The 11,751-nt window shown below is 38.7% G+C and overlaps 4 protein-coding genes across 4 annotated transcripts; 2 read left to right on the top strand and 2 right to left on the bottom strand.

Moving 5' to 3' along the window:
• On the top strand, nt 1–2,857 carry LOC126786492 (protein NRT1/ PTR FAMILY 2.6-like). The gene is made up of 4 exons (XM_050512331.1): nt 1–167; nt 349–566; nt 1,187–1,728; nt 1,815–2,857. Exons 1-4 carry the CDS (start codon nt 68–70, stop codon nt 2,653–2,655), a joined length of 1,701 nt encoding a protein of 566 aa, XP_050368288.1. The 5' UTR covers nt 1–67; the 3' UTR covers nt 2,656–2,857.
• A 1,906-nt stretch (nt 2,858–4,763) lies between these two features.
• Nucleotides 4,764–5,246, top strand: LOC126787367 (putative B3 domain-containing protein At1g78640). The gene has a single exon (XM_050513266.1). The coding sequence runs from the start codon at nt 4,764–4,766 to the stop codon at nt 5,244–5,246; it is 483 nt and encodes a 160-aa protein (XP_050369223.1).
• A 1,199-nt stretch (nt 5,247–6,445) lies between these two features.
• On the bottom strand, nt 6,446–9,887 carry LOC126786491 (uncharacterized). Its single transcript, XM_050512329.1, has 5 exons — nt 9,559–9,887; nt 7,847–9,438; nt 7,637–7,745; nt 6,997–7,077; nt 6,446–6,691 (listed from the first exon to the last, which is right to left on the bottom strand). Exons 1-5 carry the CDS (start codon nt 9,589–9,591, stop codon nt 6,626–6,628), a joined length of 1,881 nt encoding a protein of 626 aa, XP_050368286.1. The 5' UTR covers nt 9,592–9,887; the 3' UTR covers nt 6,446–6,625.
• A 685-nt stretch (nt 9,888–10,572) lies between these two features.
• On the bottom strand, nt 10,573–11,751 carry LOC126787366 (uncharacterized). The gene is made up of 4 exons (XM_050513264.1): nt 11,530–11,751; nt 11,122–11,301; nt 10,781–11,025; nt 10,573–10,674 (listed from the first exon to the last, which is right to left on the bottom strand). The coding sequence occupies exons 1-4, from the start codon at nt 11,669–11,671 to the stop codon at nt 10,573–10,575; spliced, it is 669 nt and encodes a 222-aa protein (XP_050369221.1). The 5' UTR covers nt 11,672–11,751.

Here is an 11,751-nt window from a genome sequence, read left to right as displayed (position 1 = left end):
ACAATCAATTAAGCTGCAGGAACTTGGAGTTTTTTCTTTCCGTAGCTATAGTTGACCTAGCTCTAAAATGGAGAATGGTTCCCTCTCCCACAATGATCAATCCCATATCATAACCTTTGATTCCGGTCGCAGGCGTGGTGGTTGGGTCACCTTTCCCTTCATCATTGGTCTCTCTCTCTCTCTCTCTCTCTCTCTCTCTCTCTCTCTCGATTAAATGAGGTTTCGATCTGAGTATACGTTGCTGATCTAATAAACTTTAGGTGTACAGTAACTGTCTAGTACGTAATTAGCATGGATCCAACATAACTATATATAATTGATCGAGGTGATATGTTATGTATTGAGCAGGAGCTATATTAGGCTTGACACTTGCAGTGGGAGGATGGCTCTCAAACCTGATAGTATTTCTGATTCAAGAATTCAATGTAGAGAGTATTGATGCTGCTCAGATTGCAAACGTGGTTAACGGTTCTTCCAGCTTTTTCCCAGTCATCGGAGCAATCATAGCCGACTCATTCTTTGGCCCGTTCTTGGTTATTACCATTTCTTCCTGCATTTCCTTGCTGGTAATGAAATAGTGGATCCGTCTGCTGGTAGAATTGTATTTCTCTTATTAGCTAGTAGCTGTTCTATATTTCTCTTAGTTAACAGTAATCTCCAATTTTTCCGTATGAATGGTAATATGATATTGTTGCATGGGATATTAATGGTTAATTTGAGAGCAAATAACTTATCACTTAACTGAATGTAAGCATAATTACCAGCAAACTCATTCTGTTTCTTATTCTAAATTCGCTCATTCAATCTATTATTGTTTGTGATATATTGTGCTTTTTTCCTCTTTTTTGTGTGTGTGCATATACGTATATTTGGCTAACGATTTGAATCTAGAACCTACCACTTTTTGGTCCTACTTCAATGTTAATCGAGAGGGTTGTAATTAATTATTTTGAGTAATAGAGCATGCAAGTTTCACATATAACATGCACGTTTTATATATGCATGTTTAAAAAAAAAAACCTAGGTAACATCGTAATTAATTACTAATTATTTTACATTACAAAAAAAAAGTAATTAGTAGTTTTACTTTGATCTTAGCTAGGGTGAATTGTTGTTCAATAAGATGGCCATTACTCATATATATGAGTGAATGAATCTCTAACTACGAAACTTGAATTCACTGTAGGGTATCGTTCTTTTGGTATTAACTGTGACAGTTGATTCGCTGAAGCCTCAATCTTGTGTTATGGGATCAAAAATATGCCATCCAACCTCAAGTCTGCAATATACAATTTTGTATACTGGTCTAACCTTGGCATCACTTGGCGTGGGAGGTACACGCTTTACCATAGCAACAATGGGAGCTAATCAATTGGATAAACCTACAAATCAAGCAACTTTCTTTAACTGGTACTTCATTAGCATATACTCTGCTTCAAGCATAGCTCTAACTGTCATCGTGTACATGGAGGACAATATGGGTTTTACGTGGGGTTTTGGCGTAGCTATTGTTGCAAATTTTATTGGCTTGGCCATTTTCTTATCTGGAGCCCGTTTCTATAACTTTAATAAGCCTCAAGGGAGTCCGTTTGTCGGTTTAGCTCGTGTCATTGTTGCGTCTACCTGGAAAAGGAATCTTCAACACTCATCCGAAACCAGGGACTATTGTTACTATGAGCATGAAGGAGAGACGGACAGGATGGCTACAACACCTAGCAGGAGCTTCAGGTACGAAGTTAAGATGCCCAAAACTATCTAGTGTTTATTATTCATACAGTTATGCAACTAATTAATGTTGCTCTCTTTATGTGCAGCTTCCTTAACCGTGCAGTACAGAAAGCTAAAGGAGACATCAGACAAGATGGGACAATTGCAAAGCCATGGAAACTATGCACAGTTCAACAAGTAGAAGATTTCAAGACAGTTATAAGAATAATGCCATTATGGTCAACAAGCATATTATTAGCTACCCCAATAGGAATGCAAAGCGGCTTGACTATCTTGCAAGTTCTAACCATGGACCGCCACTTAGGCTCTCATTTCCAAATACCAGCCGGGTCTGTTGCTGTCATCATTCTAATTTCCAGTATCATCTTTCTCGCCCTCATTGATAGAGTACTGTGTCCCCTGTGGCAGAAGTTAACCGGCCATTTCCCGACACCCCTCCAACGTATAGGTTTAGGGCACATTGTAAATGTGTTGGCCATGGCGGTTTCAGCACTGGTGGAGTCCAAGAGGCTCAAAATATCCCAAGATCATCCTGGTGCAACTACTGTCCCTATGTTGGCATTATGGCTATTCCCACAATTGGCTTTGGTAGGAATTGGAGAGGCATTTCATTTTCCAGGACAAGTTGCGTTGTATTATCAAGAATTCCCTTCATCGCTAAAATCCACAGCAACAGCAATGATCTCTTTGGTTATCGGGATTGCATTTTATTTGGGAACAGGTGTGATTAATGTGGTTCAAAGGGCTACAAGATGGCTACCAAACAACATAAACGATGGAAAGCTAGCGAACGTGTACTGGATGCTAGTTGTAATTGGAGTGGTAAACTTTGGTTATTATGTAGTGTGTGCAAAGTCGTACAAGTATCAAAATGTAAAGCATACAGATGGTAATTTGGACGATGGCTTGGATTCTGCTAAGAAGTGATTTCTTTTCTTTGAGAAAAAAAAAACTGTAGTGTGCCTAGTTGAAAAGTGATGTTGTTATGGTGAGGTGAAGCAATTACTCTATACTAGTTATTACGGTGAAGCAATTACTTTTTCTAGTTGTTGTGGTGAACCAATTACTCTATTTCTGGTTGTGATTGGAGTGGTAAAGCGAGTTGTATTAATCAATAGTGCGTAGTATATTTGAACTTCAAGTTCCAACTGCGAATGTATGGATGCCATTGTAGCTAGTCGGTCTTCATTTTCATCCCATATAGAAAGGAAATATCAGCGGAAGAAAACAATTCGGGAAAGGATTATGAAACAGTTGTTGGCTACTAATTGGCTCCATATCGCACATAAAAATAAGGGTGGTCATGACATCTATGGAATTGTTCAAAAAAAAGGAAATCTACACATATTTCTGCAGAGTTGGCAAGATGATTTTGTACGTACTGAATTTCACATATCCTAATTCTGATGACGCTGTAGAATGTAGATACTAAGGTCGTGTGTAATGCCACTAAAAAGTAGACTGCACCGGAATGCCGGCATGTCAGTGCGGTTGTGATGGATCAAGCAGCAGCCTCTTTGCAGTATCTTTTCTCACCGATTGTCTCACCCGGACATCTTTTCCATTGATTGAGAAGTGGACTGTGCGGCCCTCCTCGTCACCAACAATACTTCTAACGTCTGCAGGAGTCTTACAAAGAACAAGAGCCGAAAGCTTTTCATGATGCATGTCTATCTTCTCCACACGATCTTCGAAATTCCTATCCAGTCAAAACGAAACCAACATTGTGTATCACATACAGTTGCATCCTAAAAAATTGTAATTGAAAAATAAAAGAATAATACTTACCATCCTCGAATTAGGGTTTGAAGTTCTTCTATTGAAACAGGGTGACCTTTGGAGAAGGTGAAGTACAAACTTTTTTCGTCTTCCGTTCCTTGCTTGGATGGAAAAGACCGAGTATTAGCCGCAATATTTGGCGTGAATTTTGGCACGACAGAAGGTGGGCAAGTATAAATCTCTTGTAGACCATTCAAATATTGATGAATTATATCACCAAAGGCTTTTTCACAGACCTCCTTCATGTACCGATCCATTTGTCTCTTGGCTTCTTCTTTGTTCCTTAATACCAACCCAAAATCGGGAACAGCCTCAAACAGCTTTTTGAACTCTGTAGGTTGAGAAGTATTACAATCTATAATCAGATGAATGAAGCACGCAAGTGTCTCGCAGGCCAACTCTCTGAAGTCTGCATCGCCTATAGGTTTAATCTTCTCTGCCATAAATTTGAAGTGGTTTCTTGTATCAAGAAAATACCAAAAGGCTACGATGAGCTTGGAGTTGTTAAGGTCAAATCCATGTTGGAGAAGCCGTTTATATATGCTGCGATCCATGGAGTGGAACCCTTTAAGTACGTCAGGGACAAATAATTCCATTCTGTTAGTTCCAGTACTATAACAGTTCAAGAGGCTCTCTTGGAAGAGATTTTTAGGGTTTATGAATGCTTGCTGGCAGAGGGATAAGTTTTCACTCTGTTTCGGGCAAACACATGTTTTATATGGGATGATTCTCCATAGATTTTTTTATCGGAATCTAAATTGTTGTACACAACAAAACCTCTAGAGATTTAGTTTTGGTTACTATCACTAACACTGATTTGATTCCTTTTTTATTATGCTTGTGATTCCTATATTAACTACAATTTGGGTATAGGGCCTAAAATCGGGCCAATGTATGTGAAAGTAAATATGGTATTTTTGAAGAACATATGGTCTTTTTGCACAATTCAAAACACTGCTTATCAGGCTCTGCCGCTCTGGTGCCAGCTCACTAAATATCTGAAAGGAAATCCTAATTGACGAAGGAAAAATTTATCCATTACATCCGATGAGACTAGGAAATAGGAATTAAGGGTTTGCCTAAACATCCAAGGAAACAGAAATAGAAAGGTGCAGGAATCTATATATAACTATCTGGGGGTAATCTCATTCTTCTCACAAACTCATTCAGTAATTCCTATTTGGCTATTTCTGAATCGTCTCATTTCGTCTTCTCTGTAAAACTGCAAATCCTCATCCAACCCACCAACAATTGATATGGCTGAAACACTCGTCTTTCCATCTCTGTTTTCTTCAACAAGGGAAGGGCGAAACCAACGTTCTGCGCTCAACCAGACTGACAACAGAGGCCTCAATCTAGGGCTAAGTCTGGGCTCCATTGACTACAACCCATGGGTCATCAAGAAGAAGCTGACGGCCAGCGACCTCGGAGACTTGTGCAGGCTTTTGGTGCCCAAGAGTTCAACCCAGAAGCATATTTTGCCATTCATGAACAAGAGCTTGAACGAAAGGGTTCACAGTAGCAATGGGCAAACGGTTACTGTTTACGACAGTGATATGAACACGAAGCATGAGTTGGTCTTCAAATACTGGCAATCGGCAAAATGTTATGTTCTGCAAGCAAGCTGGAAGAAGGAGTTTGTGAATGTGAGGGGGTTGAAGGAAGGTGATCTAATTGGACTTTACTGGGATGCTCGTAGTTCTATTTTTGTATTTTCTCTACTTAAACGAGCAGACTGAGATTGGCACTGTGGGATATATGAAGAAACTAAATGACTGTAAAGATAGAAACGTACTCTTGGTTTTATCTATTCTCTTTGGAGTAATGTCAAGTGTACCAGAATTTCATTTTGATCCGATTAAATGTAACTATTTTATTTAGTTTCATCAATTACTTTAGTACATTATTTTCGTGATTCTCTTGTTTTTTTTTTCACGGGCTTGAATTTCTGGTTATGCACCAATATATGACTACTGGATATGCTGCAATTTCCCTGCAAACAATCATATGGAAATGCTGTTCAGAAATGCATCATGCCTGCATTTCCATTGAAATGATTATCGAGCTTGACTCTCAGATAACAAAACAAGGTAGCTTCTGAATTTCTGACAATTCTGGGCTCCTCATTCCTATTACATATATCAGTTTTTTTTTTGTCAGACGCAAACTGAAAAGATTGTTTCGCTTTTGTGCCACATACAGCAAGCAATTATTTGATTTAATTTGGACGTTACACTTCAAGTTTCATACAGATTCTAGTCATTCTACACCCATTCTAAAACAGTCAAACACTCGAATTTGTTTTTTAGAACCTATCATAGGTGTGTGTATGCCAAACGCTTTAGCGCAGCTTAGCTCAAGCTCAGTGAAGAGCAGCAGTACTTGGGTTTCAAGAAAGAAAAGAGTGTCTGATCGAAACGGCTAGTCCATATATCAAGCTACCGAACTTAACTGTGAAATAGTACTTGTAGTTCAGCTACATCATCGTCAAACAGCTAAGCTCATACCTAATAAACCGTTTGTTTATAAAACGTCAATCTAGATGATAAGGTTTCATGGATGAGATTGAGAACAGGAGAAAGATACAACTAAGATGAAGAGTCTGGCTCACTAACGAGGTGGTGGAATTCACTATGACACTATGTAGAGTAAACTTCAGTTGGATACTTTTTTCATAGTTCTAATTAAAACAACATTGAAGTTCCTAAAAGCAAAGTAGTGAACGTTTAACTTGTTGGTTTATTATCATCTCCTAATGAGCCAGCGATCCTCTGAGATTTCAAGAAAATCAAAATGTCTCAATAGGAATCCTTGCAAAAAAAATTAAATTGTGCATGGTGATCAACTCAAAAATTAGAACTTGTACAACAATGTGCATTTTTTTAAGAAAAAGTTCACTACACTATTTATTTGGCAAATGCAGGGTAAACAAAAGTGGTAAAATCCGAAAAGAACTGCAAAACTAAGAAAAGGATTTCTTAAGTATAACTTCTAGAGGAAGGTATTGTGGAATATGTCAGTAGAGAATCAGTGACGACAACATTGAGTTGTTGGCAAGAGAAAAAATGTTGTCATATGGTGAATGGGATCGACCGAACGGGTCTCAAGTTACTGAAAATCACGGGGGGTTGATATGTTTTGTACAATCAAATGGTCCAATTACTTGCTTTTGTTTTCGTTTCACCTGAAATTCAAGAACATAAAACAAGTGAGTTCCTACTAAAAAAAAAAAGTGCAGAGATGATCTACTTGAGTAAGACAAAAATTGCAGTTCACTTTCAAGAAAAACTGAAAAAAATTTGGGAAACGTTTAGTGCTACAAGAAGAAATCTGCCCTCGCAAAACCAAGACGAAGTAGAGGTGTATAATCAATTAATCACTAAGAAATTCATATAATATTTCTTTCTATCACTAAGAAATCTATGTTTTATTCATGTAAAACATGTATAAAATCACCAACGGAAGATTGTCTAGGAGGCGAAAACATACTGGTGAATATGGACCTAGTTGAGGTGGGGATTTGTTCGGGGGTGAATTCTGTACAGCACCACCTTTCTTGGTTAAAATTTCCTGCAGAAAATTTTGGAATCAGGCAACTTTACAAAACTATATACATTTTGGTTCAAATCTGTGTCTTCTACCAACCAATAACTAAGAATACTAACAATATCCAACCAAAAGGAAAAACACATGATACTTGTTAAACAACATTTTTACATATATTAAACTGTAAATAACTAAACTACCTGTCCAGAAGTCACACATCCAATCCCATCAAGTACTCCTCCTCGTGTACAACTTGTACAACTTAAACTATGATTAGACCATCGACGTAGGCTAGAGTTTGTTTGTCTTTAAATTCTATTTTACTGACGGTAAGATCAAACCATTTTGGCCTGAGGAAAAACTGATGTGTTCACCTCAGTTCTATCATTGATTTAAATGTCCAAACCAACCCAGCAAATGCAATTCCAGCTTAAGTTTCAACTCTATAAATCACACTTCAAAACTATGTGTGTATCAGGATCCAAAATAATCGATGAAAGATGTAAAATGTAAAAGGGAGACAAAGAATTGGTGTGCTTGATTTTCTAGTGTGCACATTAACGCCTAGTAAAACATATGTTACCTCTCCAGCTGCTTCAATTGCAGCCAACCATTCATCAGAAAATGGAACAGCATTTGATGGTGGTATTATTACAAGCCCTTCTTGCTTCTTTCCGCTCATAGACTTCTTACTGCAATCAGAAACAAGAAATTTGAAGTCACGCAAATTTCATTTAGCAACCAAATTCACAAGTAAAAAAAAAAAACTTTATCTAAGCTTTTTAGTACATACAGCTCTTTTGCGGCCTCATTATCTCGTGGTGAGTTCACAGAGTCATCTAATTCATGCTGCATTTCATCATTGACTGTATGATTACTTCTCAAAATGCTGGTTTCAGCATCCTCTGCCAAAGTTTTGCTGCCCAATACAATAACTCCATTGTCCTGCAGAATGCTTCCACTTGGTGATGTCTGATCAAACAGAGACGGACTTTTCCCTTCCAATGAATTACATGCCAAAGTTCGAACAGAATCTTCTTCATTGGTTGTTTTTAAGGATAAGTCAGATTCCACAGAAGCAGCTTGATCACATAACACATTGCTATCCCTGGAAATTGTATGATCGTGAACGTCTTCTGGTGATTGCTCAACCATGGAACTTCTAGTCACTGCAAGTTCCAAATTTGAGTAGTCAACCTCTGCCCCCAAATCAGGTCTGCCATCATATATTGCTGATGTTACTACTATACAAGCATTTGACAACTTGGGGTCACTTTCACAACCATCCAACCAATCTAAAACAAGCTCATCCATATCCTCATATTCCTTACATGAAGTATTATTTGGATGCAAAGCTCCATTCAAATCTGATTTGGGCTTATGTTCCTGTGATACCTGGACTGCTATAGCATTTGGATGTCGAAGATCAAGAAATCCAGATAGTTCATGTGTATTAGAGTGCGTGCAATTTGCAACTGTCGACAGGTCCTTGAGAGATCCCGGTAGGGGTTCCTTAATCACATCAATACGATCATCGACTTCTTGATTTGCTTCTTCTTCCAGGTTTACATACTTCAATAGATCAGGGTTACTTTGCAATCCACTTGCTACAGACAACTTTACTTCCAAACAGATATCTTCATTGTTCCCAGTGTTATATCTGTGGCACTCTTCATCTGGCCCATTGTCTCCAGATACCAATGCAATATTCTCCACATTAGGGGAGTCCACCATTTCCACTTCATTAGACCTGCAATCATTGACATCATTGACTTCACACAATTTTCTATCTGAGTCCAGCATTTCTGCATCATCCAGATGTGAAATTCGACTTATTCTCTTCAATGCACTACTCTCATCTTTTGTTTGATCTTTACATCTGGAGTAGGACAAGGCATCAAGTATTTTGTATTCAGCTGCACTACTATTGTGGACTTCTGAATTAGCATCTGCAACCCTCTCCAAAATGTGGCCCTGAATCTCTATACTTTTTTCAGGGAAGGCAAGAGAGGACTCCTGATCCATTAAGTATTTATCATCACTCCGAAATATTACATCTTCCATGCTATTTATTTTTTTGTGATCGCCTGTCATACCATTACCTTTTGAATTAGAACGTAGCTTCAGTTCTTTCTGCACATGTCTTAGTTGTGAGACTGAATCCACTTTGTCCGTTGCCGCGGTAATAACAGATGGAACAGAACTTGAACACTGGACATCGATGTTTTCTATAACTGTACCAGCATTGGTCTCATTTGGTATTTTCTCAAGTAACGGCAGTCTCAAATTATAAATTGGATTTACAGAACCAATTTGCCTCACATTAGGAATCTTGTGTGGTTGTGAACTGCTCTTATGGGTTCCAGGCAAACAAGAAGCTTTTGTCTGAAAGATAAATAAATTATCAAACAAAAGATTAGCTGCAAAAAATATTCAGAAACATTCAAACAGAGAAATATATACTCTTTTGTGCAGCTATAGCTAACAGATTCAAGTTCAACTTACCTGATTAAAATAACTCAACGAGGGTGATGGCATCCGCAAACCTGATGGTTTTGATGTTTGGAGTTGAGTATGTGGCAAGTTCAGACCAGTATGAGGAAGAGAAACTGCAACTTTTCTAAGTCGCTCATCACAGCTATATGATGCATGACTGGCCGGAGGAAGTGTTTGTTTTAAGGTTACCTCCTCAAGAATTGCATTGTTTTTGCATCTGTCACCACGGCCATATGATGTCTGACTGGTAGAAGGAAGTGAACGTTTTTTTATAACCTCTAATCCATTGTTTGCTTCTGTTACTAGCGGACATTGTGCTTTGGTGGGTGAAGATTTTACATTATTGGCCTGCGCCGTTATATAAGTTCACAGAACATTAAACCACACACAGATCATTATTAGATAGTAATCATTAATGCCAAATGAAGAATATATCTACTACTTAAATACTAGATCTTTTAGTCATTAATAACCAAATGATAAACTTCAGGTTCTCACCACATTTCTTCGGGCTGGACGTGTACAACCTTTAGCAGTCGAGGATTTTCCCATGGGACCAACTTTTGCGTTATGTAGACCAGTTTTGGAGTTGTTTAAATTGACTGCCGCATCACAAAAAAGCAATTAAAAAGACATAAACAAATAATACATTTCAATGTAGAAATACAATTTGCTTATGTCAAACAGATTAAAAGCTTGTTATAAAGTATGATTTTTGGTACTGACAGTTAAAAGTTCCTCCAAAGTAAAATAAAGAATGAAATAAAATCTAAAACATTACCATGACTAGCAATCTGATTCCGTTTTAGATCAGTTGCACCAACTGTCACATTCTTGGAAGTCTTAGAGAGAGCACAGGGAACAGGTTTCGGAATTGGTAACTTAGAAACCTTTGGTTCTTTGGTTGCTGACTTTATGGTATTCACATTTGCTGGCCTTTTCAGAGTTCACAAAAGTTAAGGACAACCGTACTGCAATTCATATCGAAAACAAGAAACACCAAAACTCCTACATATGGGAAACTTAGTCAAAAGGATATGAAGAAGACGCCATAGGCCGAGGGCAACCACTGCGTTTTGAACCACTTCTATTGCTATCATGTGCCGAAAGCACCTTCCGCCTGCCCTGAGAGAGCCAAAATGAAAAACACATTGAATTCAATTTCAGAAGTAGGACCAATCTTTAACTTACATAACACTTCACCATCTTACACACAGATATTCGAACTCACCGCAGAACCAGGGACTGCATTATCCCTAGCTGGTGAAGCATGCTTTGGCAATGGACTACCACCACTAATCCTATCTTTCTTCGGCGTACTTCCCGGAATCACCTTAAATATGTTTTCCTCAAGGTCCTGAAGATATGCCGAATCACCACCACAGCTAGCCTCTTCCTCGATTACTGACAACGACCCACTAGAGTTAAAATTTCCACTCCCAGTGATCATGGATAGTTCTTCGGAATTCAATACACCTGCGAAAACACATTCCACTGCCCTTATAAACCCCCAGCTTTCATCCCCTATCCTACAAATAAAAGTTTGCAAAATTCAGAAACAAAAAGCACAACCTTCTTCCTCAAAGAAAGCTCGATCCCAAGCGAGGCTTTTGCGCATATTGAACCCTCCTTTCTTCTTCCTCTTCATTTGCTGCGGCTGGAGACTAAATTTGTTTTCTTCGATCTTGTTCAGGTTAGTGTTCTGTTTATTCATACCATCCCTATCTCTATCCACATTCGCTTTCGCAACCTCTGCGATACGAAATCAAAGAAATCCCTGATTAAGCTCTGGAATTTGCAATGTAGGTCAAATTTGGCAAAATAAAGACACAGAAATGGATCTAGTGATTCGAATTTACAGTAAGGAGCACAAATTGGAGTTCGATTTCAGTCCGCATTACTCAGAGCCACACGAATTGAAAAGGAACAACGTAAGAAGCGGAGAGTAGAATTGGAGTGGGAGAGAGATGAAACCCTAACCTTTGGGTCTGGATCTGGGAGGCTGGAGAGGCGAGACGAGGAAGAAGGCGTCGTCGGCGGTGGCGGCGGCGGCGAGTGGAGTGGGGTGGAGGAGTGAGTCGTCTTCGCCGGCAATTTCGAACAGAGAGAGATCGGAATTCATGTCGCTCTGTGTGTGGTCAGAGCATCTTTTTTGTTTGAAAGGATTTAAAAGCGGCAAAGAGAGAGAGGTGGGGGGGAGTA

The sequence above is a fragment of the Argentina anserina genome, chromosome 3 (genome assembly GCF_933775445.1).
Source record: "Argentina anserina chromosome 3, drPotAnse1.1, whole genome shotgun sequence".
NCBI classification, from domain to species: Eukaryota; Viridiplantae; Streptophyta; class Magnoliopsida; order Rosales; family Rosaceae; genus Argentina; species Argentina anserina.
Note: the sequence above shows the minus strand (reverse complement) of the source record. Positions and strands in the feature narration are given on the sequence as shown.

Coding starts and splice junctions, on each gene's coding strand:
- LOC126787367 (XM_050513266.1), top strand. CDS start 4,764: ATGGCTGAAACACTCGTCTTTCCATCTCTGTTTTCTTCAACAAGGGAA.
- LOC126787366 (XM_050513264.1), bottom strand. CDS start 11,671: ATGAATTCCGATCTCTCTCTGTTCGAAATTGCCGGCGAAGACGACTCA. Junction 11,302..11,529: donor TCCCAGATCCAGACCCAAAG/GTTAGGGTTTCA, acceptor TTCGTATCGCAG/AGGTTGCGAAAGCGAATGTG. Junction 10,675..10,780: donor ATGCAGTCCCTGGTTCTGCG/GTGAGTTCGAAT, acceptor TGGCTCTCTCAG/GGCAGGCGGAAGGTGCTTTC.
- LOC126786492 (XM_050512331.1), top strand. CDS start 68: ATGGAGAATGGTTCCCTCTCCCACAATGATCAATCCCATATCATAACC. Junction 567..1,186: donor CTTCCTGCATTTCCTTGCTG/GTAATGAAATAG, acceptor AATTCACTGTAG/GGTATCGTTCTTTTGGTATT. Junction 1,729..1,814: donor ACACCTAGCAGGAGCTTCAG/GTACGAAGTTAA, acceptor CTTTATGTGCAG/CTTCCTTAACCGTGCAGTAC.
- LOC126786491 (XM_050512329.1), bottom strand. CDS start 9,591: ATGCCATCACCCTCGTTGAGTTATTTTAATCAG. Junction 7,746..7,846: donor AATGAGGCCGCAAAAGAGCT/GTATGTACTAAA, acceptor TTCTGATTGCAG/TAAGAAGTCTATGAGCGGAA. Junction 7,078..7,636: donor CAATTGAAGCAGCTGGAGAG/GTAACATATGTT, acceptor AATTTTCTGCAG/GAAATTTTAACCAAGAAAGG.